At 45.5% G+C, this 27,889-nt stretch overlaps 1 protein-coding gene across 1 annotated transcript in view; it reads left to right on the forward strand.

Annotated features, from left to right (window-relative positions):
- Positions 1-27,889, forward strand: part of LOC135324356 (angiopoietin-1 receptor-like) — a 71,231-nt gene that overhangs the window by 33,735 nt on the left and 9,607 nt on the right. Inside the window, exons 4-11 of the mRNA XM_064500412.1 lie at positions 1,274-1,426; positions 21,484-21,615; positions 22,293-22,433; positions 23,174-23,302; positions 24,192-24,346; positions 25,631-25,772; positions 26,160-26,321; positions 27,354-27,488. Coding sequence (XP_064356482.1) covers positions 1,274-1,426; positions 21,484-21,615; positions 22,293-22,433; positions 23,174-23,302; positions 24,192-24,346; positions 25,631-25,772; positions 26,160-26,321; positions 27,354-27,488 — 1,149 coding nt within the window. The remainder of the gene's footprint in view (positions 1-1,273; positions 1,427-21,483; positions 21,616-22,292; positions 22,434-23,173; positions 23,303-24,191; positions 24,347-25,630; positions 25,773-26,159; positions 26,322-27,353; positions 27,489-27,889) is intronic.

Consider the following 27,889-nt stretch of genomic DNA (forward strand, 5'->3'; position numbering starts at 1 on the left):
ACACGGACACGGACACGGACACAGACACGGCCAGCTACACAGACTGCCACAGACAAGGCGCTGCCTTCAACACCGCCCACCTACAACACCACCAGAACTCCCATAACACATAAGCACAGAGCGCCGAGTCCCCTTCCTCCTCTCCGGCAAGTAAGCATTGCCATTCACTAGCGAAAGCACACACGCCCTCACGCTCTGGTTCACATGCACATTCGAGGATCCCTCCAATATCAGCACGGCCCCTCCGTCCGTCTGATATCCCTGCCCGGATCCTGGGCCCCATTACTCACTATACAGGTCTCCTACTCACCGGCTAGTCCAGCTTGATGCTCGCTAGCAAACTCGCACACTCGTCTCACAAGCACCCCACGCTTGTGGATCCCTCGTGTATCAGCACGGCCCCTCTGCCCATCTGAGATCCCTGCCTGTATCCTGGGCCTCCGACTCACCGGCAAGTCCAGCTTGAAGTTTGCTAGCGAACTACACACACGCACACCAGGTTAGGGGACAGTGCAAACACTCTGGTCCGCCCAGGCACACGGGCCCTACGACCCCTGGTCCCGCTCCGGTGGCTGACGCTGAGACCCTCTCTCGCCCCAGTTGCTGGCGCCACAGACACGGGGCTGCTGTCACCTGAGGTCTGACTCCAGTTGCTGGCCCCAAATTCACTCACTCTTGTCTCTCCAGCTGCTGGCCCTTAGACCTTGCAGCACTCGCACATGGGATAGCGAGTGAAATTACACGGAGAGATAGCTAAGAAGGGATTTAATAAGAAGATAGGAGAGAGTGCGGTGATCAGGCGCAGGGCTCGGTCAGGCAAGCGTACTGACCGGCCCCTGCTTACACGTGACTGATCCCTTTTATACCCCCTCCTCGCCATTCCCCTCTCCTTGTTCTTTCCTGATCCCCTTCCCCTAAACATTCCTTAATAAATCTTGCATAGTCCCGCAGCCCTCTCCTCAAACATCCAAAATCTTCATGTTCATCTTGTTTCCCCTTCTCATCAGGTACAAATCCAGGTTGGCTCTCTCCAAAGCTATGCCTGTAGTTTCTTAACGGCCCATCAGTTAGCGACATGAGAGTTTTGGTCTTTGTCATTGTCTCTGTTAGCCCTTGTGTCTCTATGTTTTGTTTATTGCTTTCCCTGTTGCTCATGACTCCCTTTGAACTGAAAAGTTCCTTGATATGATACCCTTAATGAAGCAGATGCTCTCACATTCCACTTACCATTGCAAATGTTCTTGTCAATTGTGCCTGTGTGCTCTTTTCTCAGGTTCTTTCATTCACTCTGTGCCCAGACACGAAGTGCCGGGTGAACTACAAGTGTCCTATTCCCAAGTTCAGCCACAGGATGCAGGGATTTACTCTGCCAGATACATAGGAGGAAACCTCTTTACTTCTGCTTATACAAGGCTGATTGTAAGACGTAAGTTTCCATTAATGTGTGCTGATAGTTAATTCTTTAAAGTTGTTGTATTGAATCTAAGATGAAACCTCTAATGTGCCCAAATAAGGGACAAAAATCTTTGTTGGCATAAAACACCATCAGTTTGCATCAGTAGAAAATTTTGCCCAAGCATCTCTGGTACAAGCTGATGCTGCTTTAAACAGCTGGGAGATTTAAAAAAAGAAATCAGATTTAGGGCCAATTCATCTTAACTGTGACCTAGAAGTGCAAAGAAATAGCATCTCGGTTTTTCAAACCTCACATAGGTTTGAACAAAGAACAAGGGACAAGGAATTCCCTGAATATCTGATGTGGAATGTAATCTGAACACAAAATAAGAATTTTCAAGTGTCTCCTTTCTCTACAATGGGCTGAATCCAAACCACATTTATCCTGAGGACATCATCTTTGGCTTTCAGTGTTTTCATTTCATAAACCACCCCAGTGTGTTCAAAATTGGTCTAGCTGTTCAAGCTCATCTCCGAGTGGATATGAAGAGCAAGTTTAAAATGCAGGTAGACATTTTCCATTTAGTTCTTTAGATGTCTTGCAACTCACGCTGTTGTGCCCATTTTCATCAGGTGTAAATAAAATCCTAGTAACCTGAATAGAAATGTAATCCTGATATGTGAAAATAAATAGCTCCTCAAAGCTCTTATATTATGCAACAAATGTTTTCCATAGTAAACCATATTTTATTTGCAAATATTCAAAAGATATTTCTGGGAGTTGCAAATGAATTAATGTGAGACCCAACGTTTGGATTTTGAGGCTATGTCTCTACTACTCAATAAAATGTTCCTAGATCTGTTCTCTGCCTCTGAGATGAGGTGGTACAGCAAAGGTTGTGTCCATAACCCCCCCCCCCCACCCCCACAAGGCCTTGTCCATACTGCTTATTAGGAACAGTCCTTGGGAGAGTACTTGGGAGCATGCTAACAATAAACAGCATGGATGATCATATGCCACTGCTCAAACACATGTCCTAGTGCTGTTGGATTTGCTCTTATAGACATAGCCTGAGGTTTTCTAGCAAAGCTTCCTTCTAAGTAACCCCATCGGAGAGTTGCATTTTGGGAAGAGGAGAGTAAAAAGCTCTAAATGCCATGTTGATTCATGAAACGCATCCTGAAAACTGAAAATTTCGTTCCAAGTCTGGATTATTTCAGTTTTACTGAGGCTGCCTCAAGACTTTCTAATTTATCACCTTCACAATCACAGCATTACATTAGAAGAATTCATGAAAGTAGTATAAGGCCAACTTTTATCCAAGAGAAGACATGACAGGTGCCCTGCCCCCAACTTCTAGTGGAAGCCCCACCCCTACTGGTGGTCACACATCCCACTTGCCCTGGAAGTCCCTCCCCTCTTCTGGTCACCTGATCTGTTGTTTATTCCACCTCTTTTTGCCCCTGGGGGCCACCATTTTATAAAACGTCGCACCCCACGTGTTCACAGACTGCCCTGTGATTGGCTGGCACGACCAGCCACCCCCTCCCAGTTTACCCAGAAGTGTGTTAGAACAGGGAGGCCCCTCCTACTACATACGCAGGGGCCGCCATGTTGTTTCAGACACTGTTTTATGGCAGGGAGCCGCCGCTTTGTAAAAACATCATAGCCCACATGTTTTCATACTGCTCTGTGATTGGCTGACTGCTATTTTTTGAAACCATCATACCCCATGTGTTCTTAGGCAGCCCTGTGATTGGCTGGCAGGACATTCTTTAATAAGGGATAATGAAATGAGTAATTAAAGCAAAAATGTGAATAGAAAGAGGGAGAGAGAGAAGGAGAGGGAAGGGGAAGAAAGAGAAAGAGATACCACCCGTGGAGCCAGTGGCGTCCCGTTGGTCCTCTTCACCCTGGGTGTAAATTTTAGCGATGCGCGTGCAGTAACTACAACTCGAGCAGGGTCCGACCCTAGGTTCCCACTGGAAAGTTCGGAGCCAAATCAAGGCAAATTAAATAATTAAATTTTAATGACGCGCGTGCAGTAGTTACAGCTCGAGTTGGGTGCCTCCGAAGAGGGACCCCGAACAAAGAAATCCCTGGGCAATTACAGCTTTTCCAAATTAAGTTTCCCACCCCTCATGCGGTAGTTCAGACCAATAGTAATTTTTAGGTCTGGGGTCTCCTGCTCCTTATTGGGTCTCATCGTTGTTCCTAGGCAGGCTGCTTTTCTCCCTTATCGTTACTGTTGGGGTTTCTGCTGACAAGACGTGTTTTGATTCCTCAGATCCCGCCCTTGTCTCTCAAGGCCCTGACAAAGAGGTGTTGTTCCAGCAATTAGCACTGCCCCAGCAGTGACAGTAGGTGTTATCTCCCAAGGTCCTGAGGAAGGGGATATAATCCAGACCCCCCCCCTTAATTAACACTGTTTCAGCAGTGAGGGGAGGCTTTGTTTCCCAGGGTCCTGGCGCCCAAGCAGGCCTCACTTCAAAGCCTTGACATCCTCCCTCCCGGAGTGTGAAGCACAGGAATGCAGACTGCTTGTAACTCCCTTATCTTTCCAGCCTGCACCAGCTCTGGGGCCCTTTCTCAGTGAACTAGGGAGTGCGGCCTAAGGCTTCAGCAAATTTAGCTACTCATGCTAAGCAAGCTTTATAGAAGTAGTGCTAAGCAGCAGTAATTTACAGTCCAGGTCCCAAAGTCTCTGCCCGATCGTGGTCTGGTTCGGCGCAGGCTCGGTGTGTCCTGGGTGGTCGCAGGAAGACCATTTTGGGGGTCGCAGCAGCTCGGTCCTGTTTCCGCCGGGAACAGATGGCTTGTTTGGGGTTATGGTTTGCTTGCACCTTATGTACCAAGAAATGTTTAAGGCAAAAGTTCACTCATCTGTCTGCCACACCACCCCGTGACTTAAACATTGATTGGTACGTCTCCTTCCTGAAGTCTTCATAGCCTTCGTCCACGGTGGTGATATGAGATAGAGAAAGATCAGAAGGAAGTATAGAAAAGGTAGAAGCACGCACGGTAGTTATGAACAATTTTTGACAAGTCGCGGGAAGAGTAAAAGGAACGATATGGGTTTGGGTAGGAAAAAAAAAGGTGCTTAACAGTGATTAAACAGAGGTCTTGCTCAATGCAGGCTCATTCTTTAACAACTTTAACAACATTTAACTTCACAGAACAAGCATCAAAACTGAGTTAACGAGGTAAGTGATTGTTACAACAGGTATAAAACAGCTGGCAAATGCGTGGTGGATGTCAATATGCAATTTCCTCCTTCAGGATAAACTGGGAATGGGTTTAAATGATAGGTACTGTGGTTGGCTGTGGCCAACAGATGGCACAGATTTTCTTTATGCCGTCAGGCGAGGTGGTAGGAACAAATTGCATATTTGACACAACATGTCAGATTAATTGAACAAAGCAAGGAATTATACAAGGTAAGAACATTAAAGCGGCAACCGCACATAACAAATAGAATATTAACTGTTTCACCCACAGTGCCCCCGGTAACCAGGACCACAAATCGCCACTCCAGCCATTCCAGGTTTGGACGGGGACGTGGGCTATTTTTCTGATATCTTTGGTTACCTGGAGAACTACTTCGCCTACATCATCTATTTCCAAACAATGGTTAGAAATATTTAATTTCCCACACACTCCTCCCTCTTCAGCTAACAGATAGTCTAAAACCATGCGGTGCTGAAGGGTTGCCGTGCGCATCTGTTGGGACTGCCGAGTTAAAAGATCTATTGCATCAGCGGTTTTGTTGGTAATAATTTCCAGAGCCGCTTGTAGTCTGATTATTCGGTTTACGTTATAAATGGGTTCTCTCGCCCCCGATATTGGTTCATTGGGGTTCCAGGTTGCAGGCCTGTAATGTTGAATTATTCGTTCAGGAGGCCACTCATTGTTTCCCCATTTTTGCGTCCCCCCCAAATCTACCTTAATGGATCGCGTCTTACGGGCAACCCTTCTGTCTCCGAGGTTGTCATATACCTTTATGCCTAACCGAGGTCTGCCTGTTTCTGGTAAAAGGGAAAAACAAAGGTCTGATAATCCCTATATAACAAATTCCCAACCATCCCGCGGGTAAAATTTTATATGCTGTGTCCGCAGATCCAATAATGCCCCTTCTTAGCTCCAATGCCCTGAGCAAATGGCCCATCTATCCCTCGTGGGAATTGAAAGTAAGTTGTGTCTCTGTCACCCAGAGGGCTGACAAATGTGGTTGCCCCATCACCTATTCGGCCAGTACAATACCAAGCCCCAGAAGTGCCTTCCCATTTGCAGGTTCGCTTGTAAGGGGGATAATTGGGTCATTGGAGAGTTAAAGTTTCATTTTTGTTTGACCAGTATCCCTCAAATCCCCGATTGCGCCCCATTTCATTGAGCCACGTCCGTGAGTGGAGATTCCCGTCTTTATCGAGCAGCTTACAAGTGAGTGTCCATCGACATTTACTTTCCCCCACTTTGATCCCTCCCTCCTGGGTACGATTTAAACAATATTGCTCCATGGCTGGAAATTGAATTGGCCAGGTCCCACTGTCGTCCCACGTGTCGTCCGCGGTTTCACTATAATTGCTTACGATCTGGTCTGGGGTGAGGGGTGTGGACGTCCACGGCCAGCTTGACAACCCTAGCGGTCCTCCGCAAACCCAGCAGTGGCTTAAATTGAAAGATGGCTTACTGCTTTCGCTAGCAACACGAACTCATTGTTCTCGAAGGGATTAAATGGGTTGGGGGAAGGTAGAGGGAGTGGTCGTTCGTCACCCTCGTGGATGCATCCTTGAATCAGGATGGTCTAGAGCAGTAGGTGCATCTTGGTCAGATCGCTGCCCTTGAAAACAGAAATAAGAACAAACTCGCTCCTCGGGTCAGGAGGAGGGAATAATCCATTTTGTGTGAATCTAGTGGGTTTTCCCACTAGCATCTTTTGCTCTCCAAGTATATTTATTATTCTATTAACCTCCCAGCCGTTTTGCTCCCAAAAAGGAAGCCATTCCGTGCAGCCTTTGAACACCGCATATGAGTCCGTGTAGATGTGTACAGGGGAAGTAGCCTGGCTTTCATGTTGGAACACGCTCCACACTGCAACCAGCTCTCCCACCTGCGCACTGCCCTCTCCCTCTGTAATGATCTGCTCCTTAGTCCCCACTTGGAGCGCCACAGCCCGGTATCTCCAGGTTTTCCCTTTCCGCTTTGAGGAAGCATCTGTGAACCATGCATTTAGGATCTGATCGGAAAATGGGGGAGCTACTTGAATTACAGGGGGGAGTTGGGGGGTTTCTTTATTCAAGTCTGCCTCATCTTGTATATTTAATACTTTAGCGGCTCCTTCCATTATGGAAAAAATTTCGCAATAATGCTCTATTTGTGCGTACCATTTTCGTACGGAGGCTCTCTGAGCCACCCCGTCAGGGGGCGGGGTCCCTGCCAGGACCGCTTTGGTCACCTTAAACGGACCTCGGAGAACTATGGGTTGCTTTCGAATAGTTCGTTCAGCCTCCCTTAGAGCGAGGCTGACTACAAACAGCCCCTTCTCCCACGTGGTGTACCGCTTTTCAGCATCTTTGAAGCTGCGTGAATAAAACCCGATGGGCCGTGTAGGCCCCTCTGGCCCCTTCTGCCACAGGTGGATAGAGAACCCGGTCCGGGCAACCCCCCATTCGGTCTGGATAGGGTCGGTGGGGTGGATTGGCCCCAAAGCTTGGTAGGCGTTCGCCTCAAAAACCAGCAGCCGCAACGCCTCATCGTGGACCGAGGTCCACTCCCAGTGAGCCCTTTTCCGTAGTAAGTCGTATAATGGCCTGGCAACAATTGAAAAATCGGGAATGTACTTCCTCCAGGATACGAGCAGCCCTAGAGCGTGTTGCAGGTCCTTTTTGGACTCCAGCATTTTAATTGAGTCCAACGAGGACGGGGTATCCGAGGGACTGCAGGTCATCCCCCTCCTCCACGAGATTCCCCAAAATTTTACTTCGCTGGAGGGAGTTTGGATCTTTTCGGGCGGAATTGTCAGCCCTATCTGCTCTAGGTGAGCAATAATGTCGCGCTGCATTTTCTCAACGTCCTCTACCTGGCTCCCTCCTACGAGCACGTCGTCTATGTACTGATAAATTTTGACTCCCGCCTGTATGGGGACAGTTTCGAGCTCTTGTGCTAGCGCATGATGGGCTAGCGTAGGGGAGTGCTTGTACCCCTGAGGTAGTCGAGTGAATGTGTATTGCTGTCCCTCCCACGTGAAGGCAAAACGCTCTTGGTCCTCAGGCTGCAAAGGGACCATAAACAACATGCCTTTGACATCGATTGTTGCCATCACAGGGTGGGACTGTTCCTGGATAGTCGCTATTAAGTCAGCAATATTTGGCTCTAGTTTTTTGGTTGGGAGCCCATCCATCAAATCTCGGGGCATGCCTTTTTGCAGCCCCAATTGCCATAGTCCCTGCCGGGTCAGGGATCTTTCTCTTCTGGCTAAGTCTGGGCTCCTCCCAGAAAATGCCAGCGGCTTGTTTGCTGGCTCTGCCGCCCGCATGGCCCTAGTTTCCACTTTTTGGTAAGTCCGGCCGACTGGCCCGTATTTCCTCCCATAATTGATCAATTCCTGGGCTACCTCCCCCCAGGTCCACACCTTTTTCCCCAGCCACCGATGCTCAGTGGTTACCATCCCCTCCAGGGCAGCCGCGATTCTCTCCTCGCGGGGCACATCTTGGATTCTCCCCTGCAATTGAATCCCAATAGGTTTCAGGGAATCAGGAAGTCCCCATATTAGGGGCGTCATCCGCTCGGGATCTACCGGCAATAACATCGGAGAGCTCAGGTTCGGCTCGAGTTCCCGATCGTACATCATTTGCAGACAAGCTGCCTTTTGTACGCTTTCCAGCAATTGATCGATGGAACCTGTTATAGCTAGGGGATCCCCCCTTTCCAAAGGGTTCAGCCCCCCCCGCCCAACATGCGGCCCTCTGAGTCAGGGACCACAGGGCTCGGCGATCGCCGGTCGTCAGGAACATGCCCGGGCCCCAATATCCCTCTGCCTCCTTTTCCGATAGCAGGATTCCGTCCCCCCGTCCCCGACAGGGATACCCGCCACACATATTCAGTTTTGGATTCCCTAGCCGTTCTGGCAAAATCTTTTCGCAGCTTGGCCAATTCGGTAGCTGTGAAAGGGATTTCTTTGGTAACAACCTGGGGGCGGTTGTCGCTGTCGTCCTCGTATATATATTCCGTTTTGACTAGTGGGCACATATGGAGGGGGGGGGCCGTCTACGGCCTCCTTTAGTCTTTTTAGGTCCCTTTGGGGGTACATTTGGCGTACCCCTTTTCCCTTGGGCAGCACCTCACTTTTGGTGAGGGTGTCTGCCTCCCTCAGGAGCTGGTTTCTTAGCTCCTCTTTCAGTATCAGACCTTGGTGCTTCTCCTCCTCCAGCACACGCTTGATTTCCCCTAATTGTTCTTGCAGCGGCGTTAGCGCCGCTTGCAGCGCGGCAACCACAGCCTGCGCCTGACAAGGTGCCCGCTTCCTGTCCTCCACCGCAGCTGCTAGGCACGCTCCTAGCATGGCGCAAACAATAGCTTTCCCTTTTCCTCTCTTAACTTTAGCTTCTTTTTGCAAGACCGCTATTCGGTCCACTACACTTTGCAAGTGGAACCAATGGTCCCGTGCCCAGTCTCGTCCCGGGGGCGAGGGACGAGAACGGTGTGCTTCCAAAAGGTCATATAATTTCCCGATTTCCTCACAAAAATCGCCTGCCTTCTGGGCGGCCATATCCTACAAAGGGGATTTTGTCCCGGGAGGACCAAACCTTAAAGAGTCCGTTTCCCCTATACGCTCCCAGGAGGCCAAACCGTAAACTACTACAAAAAATGTCCTACAAAGGGGATATCGTCCTGAGGGGGTCACACCTTAAAATCCAAGTTTCCCCTATACACCCTCAGGAGGCCAAACCGTAAACTAGTATACTAAAGATCTCACCATTCACTCCTTCCTCACGCTTCTTTCATCTCCGGCCGCTTCCCTCGCGGGAGAGCGGAACCGCGGATCGGAACTCCGCACTCGCTTCGTACTTGTTCGTACGTCTCGTTCACACACACAATCGCTCAGCACACCATAAGGTTGTACGACACTCTCGTCTCAAGGGATCCTGTCCGTGATGCCAATTAGATGTCCCGATCCAATATTGTGAGGGTTTCGTTACGATCCCAAGGACGAGATTAAGATGCTAAAACCGGTCAAATATCGTACAACCTTTTAACTTTATTTTCCACGAAGTGGGGTGGGGAAAGGCGAAGGGGAGGAGAGAGAAAGAGAGGGGGGGGGAGAGAGAGAAGGAGAGAGAGAGGGGGAGAGAGAGAAAGAGATATCACCACCCGTGGATCCAGCGGCATCCCGTTGGTCCTCTTCACCCTGGGTGTAAATTTTAGCGATGCGCGTGCAGTAACTACAACTCGAGCAGGGTCCGACCCTAGGTTCCCACTGGAAAGTTCGGAGCCAAATCAAGGCAAATTAAATAATTAAATTTTAATGACGCGCGTGCAGTAGTTACAGCTCGAGTTGGGTGCCTCCGAAGAGGGACCCCGAACAAAGAAATCCCATGGCTGTGGGGGAGCTTATAGCTACCTGTAAGACCATTGTGGGGTGCAGGCTGCTGCTATGTGTGTTTCCTTATCCTTAGGTCGATGATGACCTTATAGAATGCTTTAAAAATTTCCAGCTGACTGACTGAGGGGGGAGAAGACAAATGTGTACTGTGAACTGTTCGCCTTCCTGCCTGGGCATGCAGCAAAGAAAGGGGAGAGAGCATAGAAGAGACAACAGCATTCAAGGGAAAAAGGAAAAAGGCTGGAGAAGCCTGACTGGCGACCAACACCCCTCATACCCTGTTAATAAAGTGTCTCTGTGCATCAGTTAAATTGATTGTCTGGTGTTTCATTTCTTACATGTGTGTAGTAGCAGCGTGTTGGTAGACATGTCTGCACCACTGCTTCTTGTTTAAAAGACATGTACTCAGCTCCTAGGGAGGTGGGAAGCTTTGGGGGGTATAAAATCTCCTTTTTTAAGCTGCTAAAAGGTGAACTGCCAATCTGACTTGCAAACCAGGACGCTTACAGCTTACACAAGGCAGCAAGAAACCGCTTTAAAAGGAACAAGGTGATTGTGGCAGAGGTGGACACTCAATGGCAGGCAGACTTGGTGGATATGCAGCAGTTTTCCAAATACAACGATGGTATGAAGCACATCTTAACAGTGATAGACATTATCCAAGCATGCCTGGGCCTTTGGCCTATAAGGCAAAATGGGTTCTGAAATAACCAGGGCTTTTAAAACCATTTTTAGAAGGGGGCGCACACCTCAGAAATTACAGACTGACCAGAGAAAAGAACTTTTAAACCAGGCGGGCGTGAAAATGTTTAGCATACTGGCCAGCAGCTGTGTCAGCAACCAGGAAAACTTGTTTCTGGGACAACTGCTTGTTGTCATTGTGTTCATAGATAAGGGCACTTTTAGTGGCAATTATGCTAAGCGTTATGGAAGGTTAGTCCTCCCTTTGTTTTTCTTAAGCATCCCTGCTAATATTTTAAACAGAGTTCTCGAAGTCTTTCAAGGCGTATTATCACTTTCCATAGTCTTACGTAATATGAGTGTAAGGAACAGGCATAACACAGTTAAACTTAACTACTACTGGGTGAAACACGTGATTATAAATCCCTCTTGCAGTTGGTGACCATCCTAGAAGAGTTTCCCAACCATGATGTTTTTCGTCCCTCTTTACCCTTTCCAAGATGTGGTGTATCTCTTCTGCATCATGATGAACAGTGATTATTCTGTCCATTGTTTCGGGTGCGTTCTAGCAGTCGACGCAAATCATCACGTTGTAGTAGTTTCTTCACCAGTGTAAGATTCATTCTAATGGGGGTAGGTACTAAATTTTGACTCAGTGTATAATTAGATTGTAACAATTGATAAGATCTAATAGGAGCTGAATAATTAAAGTCGCATCCCATAATTTTGGGTAAAGTTACAAATACAAATATTTGAGTAATTACTTGTATCTACAACAATGTTATCTATGAATATAAGATTACAAAGTGTTCTTACACATACACATCCTTTTTCAATATATACAAGTACAGTTCAACTCTAACAGCAAAATAAGAACATAGTATGACAGTATATGGCCTGTCCCATTTAGGTTCTAACTTGGATTTTCATAAAAATACTTTAACTAAAACTTCAACCCCAAGCTGTATATCAGGCACTTGTATTTCAGGTGGTGTGGATTGATATCATTGAGCATATTTTTTAAGATTTTCAAACCTTTTCTTGCATACTTAGAACATACTGGGTTAGTTGTTCATCTCCGTCTAACAGGCTGGTCTTAGCTGGAATATAAGTCCCTAGTATAGCTAAATGTCTCCCAAAGAGAATTTCTGCTGGTGTTAGTCCTGCGGGTTGTCATGGCGCATTTCAAACATCCCATAGAGCTAAGTTTAATGCTTCTGGCCATTTTAGGCTAACATGTGTGCATATTCTTGCTATTTTTTCTTTTAATGTTCTATTCATTCTTTCTACTTGTCCTGAAGATTGTGGGTGATAAGGGGTACGTAGGTTTCTTTTTATTCCTAATGATTTATATAATTGAGTGATTATGCTTGCCGTAAAATGGGCACCCCTGTCTGAATCAATGGCTTCTGGGACCCCATACCTGAGTATGATTTCTTTCAGTAAGGCTTTTACTACTCCCCCTGCGTCGGCCTTTCTTGTTGGGAAAGCTTCTACCCAGCCTGATAACTGAGCTACTCTCACTAACAAGTGTTTGTACCCATTGGCGGATGGCATATCCGCGTAATCTATTTGTAGCCTTTGAAAAGGGAAGTAGGCCCATGGTCGTCCCCCTAACTCTGAGCTTGGTTTGCTGCTTGTAAACTTTTGGCAGGTCGGGCAGCTATTCGTTATTCTTTTTGCAGCCACGTAAATTCCTGGAGCGGCCCATACTTTCTGTACCTGGTTAGCTACCACCTCGGCTCCCCCATGAGCTTTATCGTGAAACCGCCTAGCTATAGTAATTACATATTTTTTGGTAGAATTGGTTTTCCCCCAAGTGTCCATATTCCATCATCATTTTGTTTTGCTTCCCACTGTTCCCATTGTTTTTTTCTCTTCCACTGAGCAGTCCTTTTCATACATGGTTTTGGGGTCTATTAAATTTGGCCACTCACTTTGGTTCATCCTTGGAACTGCCCCCATACATTCTCTCAGAGGTTGTCGGGCTGCAGCCTTCGCAGCAGTGTCGGCTAAAGCATTTCCTTTACTAATTTCTGTAGTGTCTTTAGTATGGGCTGGGCAGTGTATTACAGCAATTTCTTTTGGGCAGTTGGACTGCTTCCAGAAAATTACATATTTCTTCTCCATTAGCTATTTTCTTTCCTGATGACGTAAAAAATCCTCGTTCTTTCCGTAACGTCCCAGTTGCATGCCATACCCCAAAGGCATATCGACTCGCTTTCCTTTTCCTAGGTGCGCTGCATGTGTCAAGGCTACTAGTTCTGTTCCTTGCACACTCATTCATGTGGGAAGCAGTTCGGCCTCTATTACTTGTTTTGGCTGACTACAGCATACCCAGTTCGTCACTGTCCCTGCAGGTATTAGGAAATTAGGGAACTCTTGCTAAGCAAGTTTTATAGAAGTTGTGCTAAGCGGCAATAATTTAGAGTCCAGGTCCCAAAGTCTCTGCCCGATCGTGGTCTGGTTCGGCGCAGGCTCGGTGTGTCCCGGGTGGTCGCAGGGAGACCATTTTGGGGGTCGCAGCAGCTCAGTCCTGTTTCCGCTGGGAACAGATGGCTTGTTCGGGGTTATGGTTTGCTTGCACCTTATGTACCAAGAAATGTTTAAGGCAAAAGTTCACTCATCTGTCCGCCACAGCCTGGTGCATATATTAGAAAACAACTGGACACATTGCTCGGCATCTTTTCTTAATCTCGGCATTTTACACCCCCCCCCCCCCCCCATAAGGCAAGATCACCAGGGTCCCGGGGTTGATTAGTAAATACCTGCAGCACAGGAGGAGGGGGACTGGCCCCTCCCTTTCCCCTGGCTGTAAAGCGGCAGGGTTAGTCAGCACATTGGAGATCACAGGATAGAGTCCGGCAGCCGGTAGAGTAGAGGGAGAAGGAGGACGAGAAGGAGAAGTAATGACAGATAGATCATCAGGCATATAAGGGGGAGCAGAAACTTTTGGAGCGCGGTCCGGGGTACTAGTGTCTGCTAGCACGAGTGTTACCTTCAGCGGGTTCCTTTCCTCCCTCCCTCCTGGCTGGAATGCTCCCGCGCCCATGCCCAATTATCCCAAACATACCAGTAATCCATTCGACTTGGAAACCTGTCTTCTAGATGATTTCACAAGAGTTATTTCCTGCTGATCAAAAGTCCCTTGCGGTGGCCACCGTTCCACCGGGTTTCCCTCCTTTGTCAGGAACGACCAATCCTCCTGACATAGTTGGACCAACCTTTTTTTCCTTAAGTTCTTGGTACCATCAACCTTACTCCAGTTTTGCAGAATTTTGGCTAAGGGCGTCCCCTTTTCTATGCCGAAATTATTCCCCATATTGAATTTTTGAAAAGCGCGTCTTATGCAGATCAGGCAGCGCACTTCCTTACCAGTAACACCAGCCCCTGTGGCTGGTGTGATCACACACTCTCTTTCTCTCACTCTCTGGGAACCGCACTCACACCACCCGAGTCTTTGACTGCTAGGACTGCTGTCCCTTCGCAGTGCGCGGCTTCCTCAGCCGACGGGCGCCCCGGCTGGTTCCCAGGCTATACGCACTCACACACACAGCACTGTTCACGCTCACACCAGTCACAGTGACTCTAGATTTCTGTTTTTATAGTCTCGTGGTGCGCCTTATGCTGATCAGGCTGCGCATTCCCCTTTCCAGATGGACCGAGATGGGACTTACAAGCCACTCAAACCCTGGGGATGGGACTCATACCCATCCCCTGGTACACCTTACGGTGGCCAACCTGCGTACCCCCCTGCCTGGTACGCCTTCTGGTGATCAGCCCGCATACCCCTTACAGTGCACTCTGTTACCAGACCAGAATTTAGAATTTAGGTGGGAATTTAAGACTCACCTTTTCGGGGCCTCTCGTTGCCAAAGATCCCAGGTGAACTCACCCGATGGCACCAGATGATCGTTTGGAGACAAGAGGCCCCGACAGTGGTCGCCTAGGGTCCCACCTGGGTCGCCAAACTGTTATGGAAGGTTAGGCTCGCCGGCCACCATAACAGGGTCCCACCCTAGGTTCCCGCAGAAAAGTTCGGAGCCAAATCAAAGCAAATTAAATAATTAAACTTTAATGATGCGCGTGCCGTAATTACAGCTCGAGCTGGGTGCCTCCGAAGAGGGACCCCGAACAAAGAAATCCCTGGGCAATTATAACCTTTCAATCTAAGTTCTCCACCCCTCACGCGGTAGTTCGGACCAATAGTAATATTCAGGTCTGGGGTCTCCTGCTCCTTATTGGCTCTCATCGTTGTTCCTAGGCAGGCTGTTTCTTTCCTTATCGTTACTGTTGCGGTTTCTGCTGACGGATGTGCCTTCGTTCCTTGTTGGGTCCCGCCATTGTGTCTCAAGGTCCTGACGAGGAGGAGGTGATTCCAGACCACAACAATTAACACTGCCCCAGCAGTGAGAGGAGGCTTTGTCCCTCAAGGTCCTGATGCCCTGCACAGGCCTTATTTCAAAGCCTTGACATCCTCCCTTTCGGAGTGTGAGACACAGGAACGCAGACTGCTTGTAGCTTCCTTATCTTTCCAGCTGGAACCGGCTCTGGGGCCCTTTCTTACTGAACTAGGTGAAAGATCCTCATGTTATCTGAGTGCGGCCTAAGGCTTCAGCAACTTTAGCTACTCATGCTAGGCAAGTTTTATATAAGTTGTGCTAAGCGGCTACCTCTAGACAGTTTCAGTTCAATAATTTCCTTAACACTAAGAACCCTTTCAACTTTAAACATTATGATATAGATTTTGTGGCCCTGTATGTGGATGGTGAACAAGCCTCGTTGAAACTGCTGCAGCCTGATTTTGAGAATGGCTGCTGCATGAGAGAATACATGCAGCTTGTTCAGATAGTCATATGAAAGATCATTCTTGCCGGTCGACTGAGAAGAGTTCGCCCATGGCTATACTCTGTTCACCTTCGATCTGTCTCCAGACCAAGACTGTGCTGATCACTATTCCCTGATCATAACAGGAAATCTGAGAGCAGAAGTACGCTTTGCAGGGGGCTTGACCGCCACTGTTAATATGATCGTGTACAGTGTATTTGACGTCATAGACATAAACTGGAGGAGACGCATACTTTTCGACTACATGTGAAGATGGACACTGAACAGCACTTCTGTTTTTTTCTCAGCAGACCCCTACACCAGAGAAACATTCCTAGGCGTGTACCCGAGCGACTGGCTCCCTAGGGCCCGTGTTTCTCTAAGACCAGCGAGCGTGCTTGTGAATGCGCATCCACATAACCAGCCTGGAGAGCACTGGCTGGCAGTTTTCCTGGCAGATCAGAACCACGCAGAGTTTTTTGACTCGTACGGCTACCCACCAAACAGCGTTCTCTTTCCTGAAAACATCTTATCTTTTTTAAAATGCAGCACTATGGATATTGCTTTCCAGAGGAAGTAGCTGCAACATCCCCTCTCCATGGCCTGCGGATACCGCTGCATCTTTTTCCTACATCACCACAACAAGGGGGTATTGCTTGAACAGCCTTTAAAACTGTATTCTAATGTTTTAGTCCAAAATGACCAGATGGTGATGCATTTTGTAAAAAATGAATATGGAGCTTTCCCCATGACCGTGGCTACTCAAAATATGTTTCAAAAGACCCCAACCTGCATCTCTTGCAATCATTTTCATAAATGTATTATGCAAATAAAACTTACAACCCAACTGAAGGGCTGTGTGTGTGTGTGTGTGTGTGTGTGTGTGTTCTTTAACCTTCCCCCACACACACCCCCACACCCTCCCAACATGTTTTTTTTAAATGGACACAACAGACAACAAAGTTTAAAGGTTTTTATGAATATTTATTTTCAACAGCAAACTTTCCAGGGTGAACCACTGGGCTTCAGGTATCTTTCTCTTCTTAGGTGGTATGTGTGGTGCTTCTCGGTCCTCCTCAGTCACCTTTAGTTGTTCCCAGAGAACCCAGTTCACTGTCCTACCCATGACAGAAGACAGGACATTCACTGCAGCCACGGCTTTCATAAAAACATTCCAGCCTTTAGGTGTTCTCAGGCTAGAAGGGGCATGAGTCTGAAAGACGCCTCAGACTAAATTGAGCAGGCTGGACCCCCTTGATGGCATCTCCTTTGTATGCAAAACTTCCCTGGTTGTCCCAAGAAGAAATATGTCTGTGTTGCCCTAGTTTACCTAGGAGCACTTGTGCATTCTTCCTATACCGTGGACACACATTATCCAACACTTCCTGAACAGGGTCGGGGTCCTCAGGAGGCTCAAGGGGCTTTTCCGCTTCTATCATCTTCTGGACATCATGCTCCCGAGTCTGCACCAATAGCAATGCAGGGTGTCAGTCCGGCTCCTCTCTATTTATTCCCAAGCACCAGTCTTTTTTTTTTTTCCTCCAATATGTAAATAGCTGGCTGCTCTGGCAGAAAAGGCCAGTTCTTAGCCTAAAAGCCTCAGGCGTAGAAGCATTTAAATCGACAACCTGGTACCCATATAGTGCCTGCGTAGCATCTTCAACGCTTCTAAAAAGAACTGGACCTTGCCAGGATCCATCTGCCTGGCCAGGGACGCAACCTGGAGCTTATCTCGGGGGGGGGGGGGGGGTTCTTAAATAACACCATATATTTTGTGTTCAGGGCGATGGTGCGGCTCTTTTTACCCTGGCAAAAAACATTCTGGACAATGTACCGGATGCTAAGATTCCTGTGATGCGCATACTTGGTAAAAACTTTCTCAATTTCATCACTCTCACAAGCAGAGTTCATCAAATCATCGATCACAGCCATGTTTACTTTATTAGGGGGAAATAAATGGCTATCACTAAGACTTTCAGGTTATTCCTCCATATATTTGATAAAAGGCTATTTACAGAGTGGTTCCTGATACAACGATTGCCAACAACTGTAACACCACACAGTATTCTCAGGCATAACAGAAAGCCAGCGGTCGGCATTCCCCAAAAGACTTTTTACAGAATAACTTTTCCCACAGTTGCGAGGCCCTGCCAGAATAGCGGGAAAGGGGTGCCTCCAGCGCATGCCCCTCATCAAAAGCCATAGGAGAGGCTGTTAAAATTTTTAGTCAGTAACCTTCTGTCATAGACTACCTTCTGTGCCTTCCGGAGGGGCCTAGTTTCTATCGTCCGCTTCTGCTTGTTCCTGACGATAGAGTGCTGCCCTATCACGATCTTTCTAGGGTCGTCACTGTCTGGATTTATGCCATAATCCAACATGAGATCCCTCAGTGCTTCAAAATTGACCTTTTCTGTTTGTTGCATTTAGAGTGATGCCTTTAACCTTTAAACAACACTTTCCTCCAGACTGCAAGTAGCTGTAGGATTCGGGGCCTGATGACACAATCTCAGTAATGTGCTTATCTGGTGGCAACTCGCTCATCAACTCGCCTAAATAGTCATCGAGTGGGGGGTTCCAATCCCCCAGATGACTCACGAATATCACAGAGTCTTTGTCATGATAAAGGCAATGGTCTCACAGGGCATCTAAGAGATCGTAAAGCTCTAGGTGTGCATATGCAGTAATGAAGCAAGCTATAAAAATGTTAGTGTTGCACTCTAGGGTCACACGTCCTTTGGCGTGCTTCCACGAGACAGCGGCCACATCTTCATCAGTAAAATCACAGGAGGACACATCATAAGCCAGAAAAAAGCGATAACCATACAATTCATCTGGTTCTCTTACAATGGTGGTGCTGGGTAGCTTGGATCTCTGCCCAAATTTTTCCCCCAGAGAATTTAAAAACAGTTCGGCAATTTGGTGTTTGGCAGGGTTTTTCTTAATATGTTCAGGCTGCAAAACAATGTCTTCTTTCTGCCTGTAATTTTCAACATATTTAGCTTTTTTGTCATCATCTGTGCACCAGGCCGGGCAGCCTGAAGCTTCCTGCTTCTGGCGGAGGTGTGGTTTTATATAATGTGAGAAAAGGCTGCTGCCCCTCTGTTCGAAATGCCAGCCCTCATAGATTTCACAGGCCCTGTTCAGTTCTGGGGCACGCCGGGTGCCCACAAGGGCGCTTTCTTCATCGCTGTGGGTGCAGAGGGCCTGGCAGGTCAACATAGTCAACATGGTTTTTGGTGTTATGCACTATGAAAGTGTAGCCCCAAAACTGTCTCCCTAAACAACCAAATAAAGTCCATGAGGCATGTGTTCCCTTTTAACTCCCATTCTCCTTCAGTTTTCCTTTCCACCCCTTCTTCTTCTTCATCCCAAGGGGCATCCAGAGCTAACTCCATGGCAAAAGTGCAATTTGGTACATGTGGCCCAGTTTCCTGCATACATTCCCTGGCATAGATAATGTAGCCCTGCCCTGCTTCTGGATTGGTGATCACGGGCATGAAGCACTGGTGCTGGTTTATGTTACAGATCTGTCCATAGCACATTCCCCACTTCCAGCCATTTGTGAGGCTTTTCCACAGAGGTCTTGCCCTTCTCACAGAAAATCATAGCCAAAAAATCAATTCATTTAATAGCCAGGGTCTCGTGCCTCTGTAAACATTCCCCAGACCTGTACAACAGTCTGCATCTGTCAGATCCCTCACTGCTGTAAGCACTGAGAGACTCCCAGCAAAACAGAGATTGTTGTCACTGCTATTTAGCTCAGTTAAATAGTGCCACTTTTTGGCTATAATTTTAGAATGGGGGATAGACTGTGGGGTTCTGCATACCCCACCCGCAACAGCTTTTACAATAATGATAGCCAGGCAGAAAGTATGATCAAAACAGAGCTCTCTCTTACTTTGCAGGAGAGTACTGACCCAGTCTAAAAATTTCTCCACATTCGTATTGCTTAAATTACTAGTGGGAGAATATAGAGTTGTGCACGCTGACAGCTTCAAGATGGAACTGAGCTTAATCACCAGGTTCAAACAGCTGGTGTAAATCATCAAAAAATTTCTCTACACCCTGAACAAATACTTCATAAGCTTCTTGTAGTGTATACCTGATTTAAATTAAAAAATCTGTATTCTTCCAGGTATTGCCTAGCCTCTGGATTGGCCATTCCCACTGCTGCATGTGGAATTCCTTTGGGGCTTTTCCTTATTGTCCCCACACACATGTTCTTCTGAAGTTGGCATTTTGTTCTGGTTTTCCATTTTTGCAGACAGTGTTTTGCCTGTGTCTTGCGGCACCATGCAAAGCCCAAAGGCTGCCCCAGTAACAGAGCAGTACGAAAACATGTGAGGTATGGTGTCGTCAAAAAAGGTGACCCCCCCCACACATATGTAGTGGGAGGAGGCTTCCTGGTCTCACATACTTCTGGGTAAACCAGAAGGGGCAGCTAGTTCTGCCAGCCAATCACAGGGTAGCCTGAAAACACATGGGGTATGACATTGTCAAAAATGGTGGCTATCTGCAAAAATGGGTGCTAAAACAACATGGCAGTCCCTGTGTATTTAGTAGGAGGGGACTTCCTGTTCTAACATCCTTCTGGGGTAGACAGGAAGAGGTGGCTGGTCCTTCCAGCCAATCACAGGGCTGTCTGAGAACATGTTCGGTATGATGGTGCCAGAAAATGGCAGTCAGCCAAACACAGAGCAGTATGAAAACACATGGGTTATGACTTTTTACAAAATGGCAGCTCCCTACCTTAAAATTGTGTCTGAAGCAAAATGGTAGCCCCTGTGGGCTTCCTGTTCTGACGTACTTCTGGGTAAACTGGAAGGGGGTGGCTGGTCCTGCCAGCCAATCACAGGGCAGTCTGTGAACACGTGGGGTGCGACGTTTTATAAAATGGTGGCCCCCAGGGGCAAAAAGATATGGAATAAACAGATCATGTGACTGGAAGAGGGGAGGGACTTCTGGGGCAAGTGGGACATGTGACCACCAGTAGGGGCAGGGCTTCCACTAGAAGTTGGGGGCAGGGCACCTGTCACTTCTTATCTGGGAGAAATGTTGTCCTTATACTACTCATGAAGACTACTTTCAATGATATAAGAAACTGTTACTGTTCAAATATTGAAAATTACTGAGTTCTCTCACCTCCCACTGACTTCAAAAGTGTCTGAGGGAATAAATTAAAAATTTGCATGAGAAAGTCATATGTTCTTATAATGGAGTTTAGAGCCTGATCTTTGCTTCTAGTGAATCAGTGTCAAAACTGGCACTGGCAGGATTAATAGTGGTAACTTTTTTAAACTGTGGAATAGGAAAGAACTCACAACAGGCACTAGAACTGACTGATACTGACTGTTCTTGGTTTACCAGAAATGCATCCCAATTGTTTGATCCTTGGTATAAAGTTCCAATGAAGACAGTAAAGATACAGAGGATATGAAATTGGCCTAATATACTTTTGAGAAAAATATTGTTACAGAAAATTTAATGGTTTGCCAGATACTGGCACCATGCTGATGATGCTGATCTATAAGCTAATGGCATACTATAAGCACAATAAATTCGAGGTGAACCAGAATGCTGAAGTCTGGAGGATTTGTAGGTCTTGGGCCCTTGTCACAAGAATAGAATTATTAAGCATAATATCTTTGCCAACTTCCAAACAAAATTTTCCAACCTAAAAAAATTACCTCTAGTTTCAAAAAAATGAAGAGATTTTCAGTTCATGCCTTGAAGATGTTGCGTAGTGTTTTTGTGTACTGTGAAACAGTTCTGCTCCAAAAATGGGGGGCACTTCCATAATGAATGAAGTGTCTCCTTACATTAGGTCGGTTGGCCAGGGCTTTTGGGCATCCTCATGGATCACATTGCTATATATCAAAGCCTTTACCACTTGTCTTAATCAAAAGGAATTTTACAGATTGATTAGTTTGTTATTGAATAAGAAAAACAACTCATGTTCTATTATACTTTTAAATAAAAGGGTGTGAAGCTCAGAAATGGGACCCTACCTGTAGCTCTCGCTGCCCTATTTGCATGAACAATGGCATTTGTCATGAAGATACTGGGGAATGCATCTGTCCTCCAGGCTTTATGGGAAAAACATGTGAGAAAGGTAAGCAAACATTCTTTTTGTAAATTGCTCATTTATTTGTACACAGTAATGGAGGTTGGCAGAGTATTGAGAGGGAAGTATCAAATATGCTTGCTCTGTTTTATTCTTCTCTAGACGTCCATTTATGGCCGGTGTTGGAGACAGGACAATGTTGGGCAAGATGAACCCTTGCTCTTAACCAGTATGTCTGTTCTTATGGTTATGATTTAGCTTGTCCCTCTCCCCTTCCAAAAGAGATTCTATTGACAGAGAGGATGAATATAAGGTCTTAAGGGTACATCGCTATTGGGAAATGCAGCCCTGTGTTAGAGATCTCCAGGCTATCTCTGAACAAGCTGGTGCATTCTCAAAGCCAAGGGCATCTCTATAGAGGGGCATTAGCAGTATAGCTGTGGTAGTGTATATCTGCATCTGTGCTAATTAGTTTGAACTCTGGGATAATTGGAGCAGGCAGCACATAGGGAGAAAAACTATGTTTGTTTCTATTGCCTGAAATTACCATTAGTGCAGCAGTGGTTTAGGGTGTTATGGATGTTAGGATTTGGAGGGTAAAAAAAAGTTATTTTTTTCATTTTACTTTATCTTTATTGTTGCCTAAGGCTGTATCATTGGAAGTATTAGCTCTTTTGTGGACTTAATGCTGTTGGGCCATTCTTCCCCCCGCTTCCCCCTAATAGCTTGTGGAGCCAATACATTTGGCAGAACGTGTGAAGAGACCTGTAAAGAAAACTCTGGCTGCAAATACTATATGTTCTGCTTACCAGATCCATATGGTTGTTCTTGTGCCGCAGGATGGATGGGACTGGAATGTGATAAAGGTACAATAAAAAATATGGAGAATACTGAAGAGTCATTAGTGCTTAGCACATGGAAAATACAGAAGGGAACTAACAATGGAGGATCAAAGCCAGGAATTTTCTGAATCTGTAAAAGAGAGACAAGAATATTTATCCACCTAGGAGGAGCCATGAGCTCCTCATAAGAAGGTTACAACAGATTTGCAAATTATTTGAATTATTCTACAAAATGAATTGATGTTTTGCTGAGATGTTAAAAATTCTGTAATATCCAGGGTCCTGTTGTATTATATATCTGTTATATCATGTGGATAATATAATATTTTTTTATATATATATTCACTGCTGCAAAATACTAATCATGGTCAGCCTTGTTTGATTTAATTAGACTGTAATCTATTTGGGACATGAAGTACATCCTCCTTTATGACTGTGTACCATGGTGCTCAGTGTTGTCATAACGCTAATGAAGCCTTTGGATACTACTGCAGTGCAAGTGAAACAACAATGGGGGTTGAAGATGCCTCCATAGTGACATCTAGCCTAAAAATGACAAACATGGATACAAACTTGCTCCATTTTTTTAGTTCTAATAGATTCTCAGGATCGTCTGTTGATGATTTAATGTTAACACTTACAGTTTCAAACTCAGCCCAACTGGGGGAAGTAAACTGTATTGGAGAATTGATTCATGAGATTTAGAATTAATAGAAGACATTTTCTAGTATCATTACACTTACCAGGAACACATGTGCTTGCAGAGTGCAAACCTGGTTTTTATGGATCGGATTGTAAACTCAAGTGTAATTGTCACAGTCGAGGAACATGCGACAGATTTAAGGGCTGCATCTGCTCCCTTGGCTGGCATGGTCTGCAATGTGAAAAAGAAGGTAAAGCAAGGTAACATGGTAGTAAATGGCTTTTTCCAGTGTGACTGAAACTGATCTTCATGCTGGTATAGCATTTCCACTAAAGGCTGATATCCCCACACTGTCTGTTTCATTACAAGGGCCCAGGGCACATCCACACACCTTTGTTGTAAGGCAGTGGTTGACAACCTCTGCACCATCTGGTATGCTAGAGTTACATCTAACATCTTTCTTTAGAGGTAGATTTGCACCCCTTACTCCATAGGCTTTGACACTGACATTAACATCAAGGGATGACTACAATACTCACTGACGCAAGTAAAAGTTGCACATGTGGTCTGCAATGATCAACCTTTGAATTGGCTCATGGTGCTTTACCATTGCCTACCTTTTATTCAGGTGCATATACTCATACACCATCTACCTCATGATACTGAGACATCAGGACAACTCTATAGTTCAGAGCGGCTCTATCTCTAGGAGAATTAAACCTGCAGAACTGAATAGAAGGTGATGAATTTAAATGGTTGCTATCTCATAGCACTCTTGGGATTCAGGCAAGGTTGGCACACAATATTTTATAAAGTACCCTCAGCATCTATTATTCCTGCTTGTTAAAGAAAGTGACAAACCTGCTGTTAGCTTTTAGAAGCTTTCATGCTCAAAAAGAGTGGGAAAAGTGAGGCCATAATTGAACCAGACGATTCTATCCTCTCCTGATTTCACGCTTCTTTTATTATAGGCTGAGGTATTCATCCTTGTGTATGCCTGTGTGAGTGAGGGGAGAATTGAACACCTTGTCTATGATGTCCAGTATGTGTGTTCATTATATTCCTAAATCTGGATTGGAGCTACCTTTTTAAAGTTCTCTTCTAAAGATGACATTATAAATACTGTATACCTTCTCTAGGTTCAGCAGATCTTTCACCTCAGATAGAGAATTTATTAGAACCTGTGGAACTCAATTCTGGTGTAGAGTTTAAGCCTTTTTGTATAGCTACTGGCAAACCACTTCCTAAATCTGAAGAGTTTAAACTTTTGAAACAAGATGGAACTGTCCTTAAGGTAGGTCCTTGATTAATTACTTTCTATTATTTCTTATGTTTATTGCTTTTGTTTATAAATATTGCACACTATGCCTTTCAGGCATGAAGTGTGAAATTCCAGTATTCTGAGATGACCACATTATTCATGTTTGCTATTTCTTATTTTCTGTCTTCCTATTAAAAAAATTCAGGACACATCAGGAATCCACATGACTTAGAGGGCCAGCCAAAAAAAAAAACCCCAACCCCCCAAATAATAAACAGCAAATAATTTAGATGAGTGGTTCATGAACAACACATGATCCATGAACTGTTCAACAAATAAGTCTGACTATGTTGAAATTCTCAAAAATGAGAACAGAAATAAGTCTTAATTTTTGGATAAAGTGGAAAAATGGCCATGACATATCTACTGTGGTGTTAGCCTCATTTTACAGTGCTCTTCCTATATAAAGAGCTGATAAAAATGTAAACTTTGTCACTAAATAGAGTGGAAACCGACCTCTGTCTCTGAAGTAGTGATTATTTGGACAGAATATTGTGAATGAAAGTTATATTCATTATGTGAAGAATAAAAAAGTGTCAAGAAGCAGCAAGGGCAGGCTGCTCCACAAGTGAAGGGGAGCCAGGAGCTGAGGGTGACAGCAAGTCAGGCAGAGCAGTGGCCTCACCGACAAGGAGCCAGGAAGTCAAGCCAGCAAGTCAGGGTCAGGATCAGATCTGGAGACAGTAACCAGGGTCAGCCACAGTCCAGCGATCACCAGGCAAGTCTGTAGTGATGAGGCAGGTCTGAGGTCGATAATGAGGGAGGTACAATCTCAGGCACAGACATAGCTGCAATGCAGCTGCAGTGTGGCTCAGGTAGGGCCAGGGAGAGATCCTCAGTTTAAAAGCAGCTGCCAAGGGAAAGGAGGGGAGTGTGGAGGGGAGCCTCTGCTGAAGCTTCTTCTTGTTTTCTTCACAACAGCTGTTACCAGCCAGCTGGCCTTGAGCAGGGAGAGCTAAACTCCTAGACAGGGGGAATGCACTCAGGACCATGACAATAGGAATACTAAAACTGTAGACTAACACATGAGGAAATGAGATGCATGGTCAAATCCAGCAGTTATCAGGGCTTCCTTATCTACACTAGAAGAACTCCTGAATGGAAACACAACAGGAATATATGAAATGGACCTTCATAGGGCTTTTCAATTGACATCACTGAACTCTAGATGAGTTCCTAAATTGAGAGAAAAGTGACATGGGGCATATTCCCAAATGCCCATGTTTTTCAGGTCCTGTATGTGTTTTGCCATTTCAGCCTTCCTTACTTATTACCAGCAATCACTCAGAGGCAATGTTTACTATTAATCAAATCCAGCCTCGTGACACAGGAACCTGGGTCTGCAGTGTTCAGACAGTAGCAGGAATGACAGAGAAGCTATTCCAAGTTACAGTTAAAGGTAAGATTGAAGATCACTTTAAATGTTTTTGCCTCTTTACTTTTAAGGGAGGAGGTTTATAAGCTAATCCAACATGGCAGGGCTTTCTATTCTCTGCACTTCAGGAAAATGTCTTAATAAATATCTACATTCAAAATATGAACAGAAGCCTGTTATAAGCAGCAGCCTGATTATGTGTATTGAAAAATAAATGTGATGGCATGGAGTAAAAGAAAACACAAGTGTTTTGGGAAAGATCTAAACCTTCAGCTTTAGGGTACAAACCTCTGTCTACTTTGCAAGAGTTTGAAAGACTCTCTCCCATTCTCCTGTAAATCTAGGAAGATGCCAGAGTTTTGCTGATACAGGGAATTAAAAGGCTGGTTTAATGCATTCATTCTTGTTCAGTTCCTCCTGTGCCGCAATATGCCCCAAGGCTGACAGACAGTGGACATAATTTTCTCATTATTAATATCAATGCTGATTCCCATCTTGGAGATGGACCCATTGTGTCAACAGAACTCCTGTACAAGCCAGCAAAATACGATCAGTCCTGGCTATCTGTGGAAGGTAAGAGGCGATTCCTTAATTCCATCAAACACAAACTTCATCTGCATGCTGAAACATATTTATAATGTGGTGCTTGCTCTTACCCTTGGCTCTTTTATGATTGGCCATGTGACTCTTCTCATATTAGTGTATAATGTTAATGTGGATGTGGTATACCAAGTTATTAAAAAGGTCTATTTGACCTTCAGTAACCAAAAGGTTCCCCACTCCTGCCCTAAAATAAATACCCCTCACTGTTGGGCTCAGCTGCTGAAAACTCTCATTCAGATACCAGGTTTTCAAAAGTAGGGAGCACTACAGAGCTTCCCTGGAACATATATAATCTGCCTTCCTGTCTATCATTGAAAGTCTTTAAAAATAAGATCTTAAACAAACCATTTGTCGGGAATGGTATAGGTAAAGGTGAGTCTGCCTGTGTTAGGAAATGGACTAGAAGATCTCTAACAGCCATGTTTTTCTATGACTCCATGCAAGGCCTAAAACATTATGGGAAACATTATAGGGGCTTTAATAAATAATGAATAAACAAGGTAGTCCAAAATCTGGACACACTGGGGTCAGGTTCCAGATTTTGGCCTGCTTCTCCTTGTATACTGTGTGACAGCAGCTTTAATTGCTGAGTCACACACATGGGCAAGCAAAGGTATGCTTCCAACACACCTTGCTCTCCACAAATGGATGTGGCAGTGGCGGTCTGGCCTTGAAGTGCTGGGCTATGCACAGGAGGCAGTGGTCAGCTCTTTGTCAATATACACTGCTTGAGCAATCAGGCTCATTCTACTGTGAAGGAAAAGCAGATAGAAACATCCCTTGGGCTGGATCTGGGCCCAGTGGCCACAAACGGTTTATGCTATATTCATTAATAATAAGTAATTTATACTTCTAAATAGCTTGTCCTAGAGTGTGTAGACAACAGAAGAGCTTGAATGTCTTACCTTGCATATACTGTGATTCAGGAATATTTTCTAAGTCTTTTCTTCCTTATCACTTTTAGCATGTGGCTTTACTGTTCCTTTCTCCTTTTGTTCTCAGTAAAAGGAAAAACCAAAAGATTTGATAATCTGGAACCAGAAACAGAGTATCAGTTCTGTGTTCAGCTGAGTCGGCAGGGGGAAGGTGGAAAAGGCCATCCTGGACCAGAGGCCAGCTTCACAACAGCTGCGCTTGGTATGTCATGATCTTGGCATTTCAAAAAGGCAAGGTTTCATCTAGTCTTCTCTGTGTTCCCTGAACTCCGATGGAACACTTTCATTTGTACAGAGAAAGGGCTTAATCTAAAGTCTATTCAGATCCTATGAAAGTAATCTCAGGCAAAGCAAAGAAAAATGAGAAGGGGAAAAAAAGCACCTCATCTAGGGGAGATAGATAGATATTATTCTCCCTGATTTGTAGGTGGGAAAACCTGGAATGGAAAATTTGGATATTTTGCCTGATACTTATTACTCAGTGAACATGCAGTAGTGTTGGGGATAGAGATCAGTTCTGTATGCCAGTCCTTCCTCTCAATACTAATCAGTTTATTTTTAAAATTAAAATGTTTGAACAAGCAGAAAAACTTTCAGTTCATT

The sequence above is a fragment of the Dromaius novaehollandiae genome, chromosome W, assembly GCF_036370855.1.
Source record: "Dromaius novaehollandiae isolate bDroNov1 chromosome W, bDroNov1.hap1, whole genome shotgun sequence".
NCBI classification, from domain to species: Eukaryota; Metazoa; Chordata; class Aves; order Casuariiformes; family Dromaiidae; genus Dromaius; species Dromaius novaehollandiae.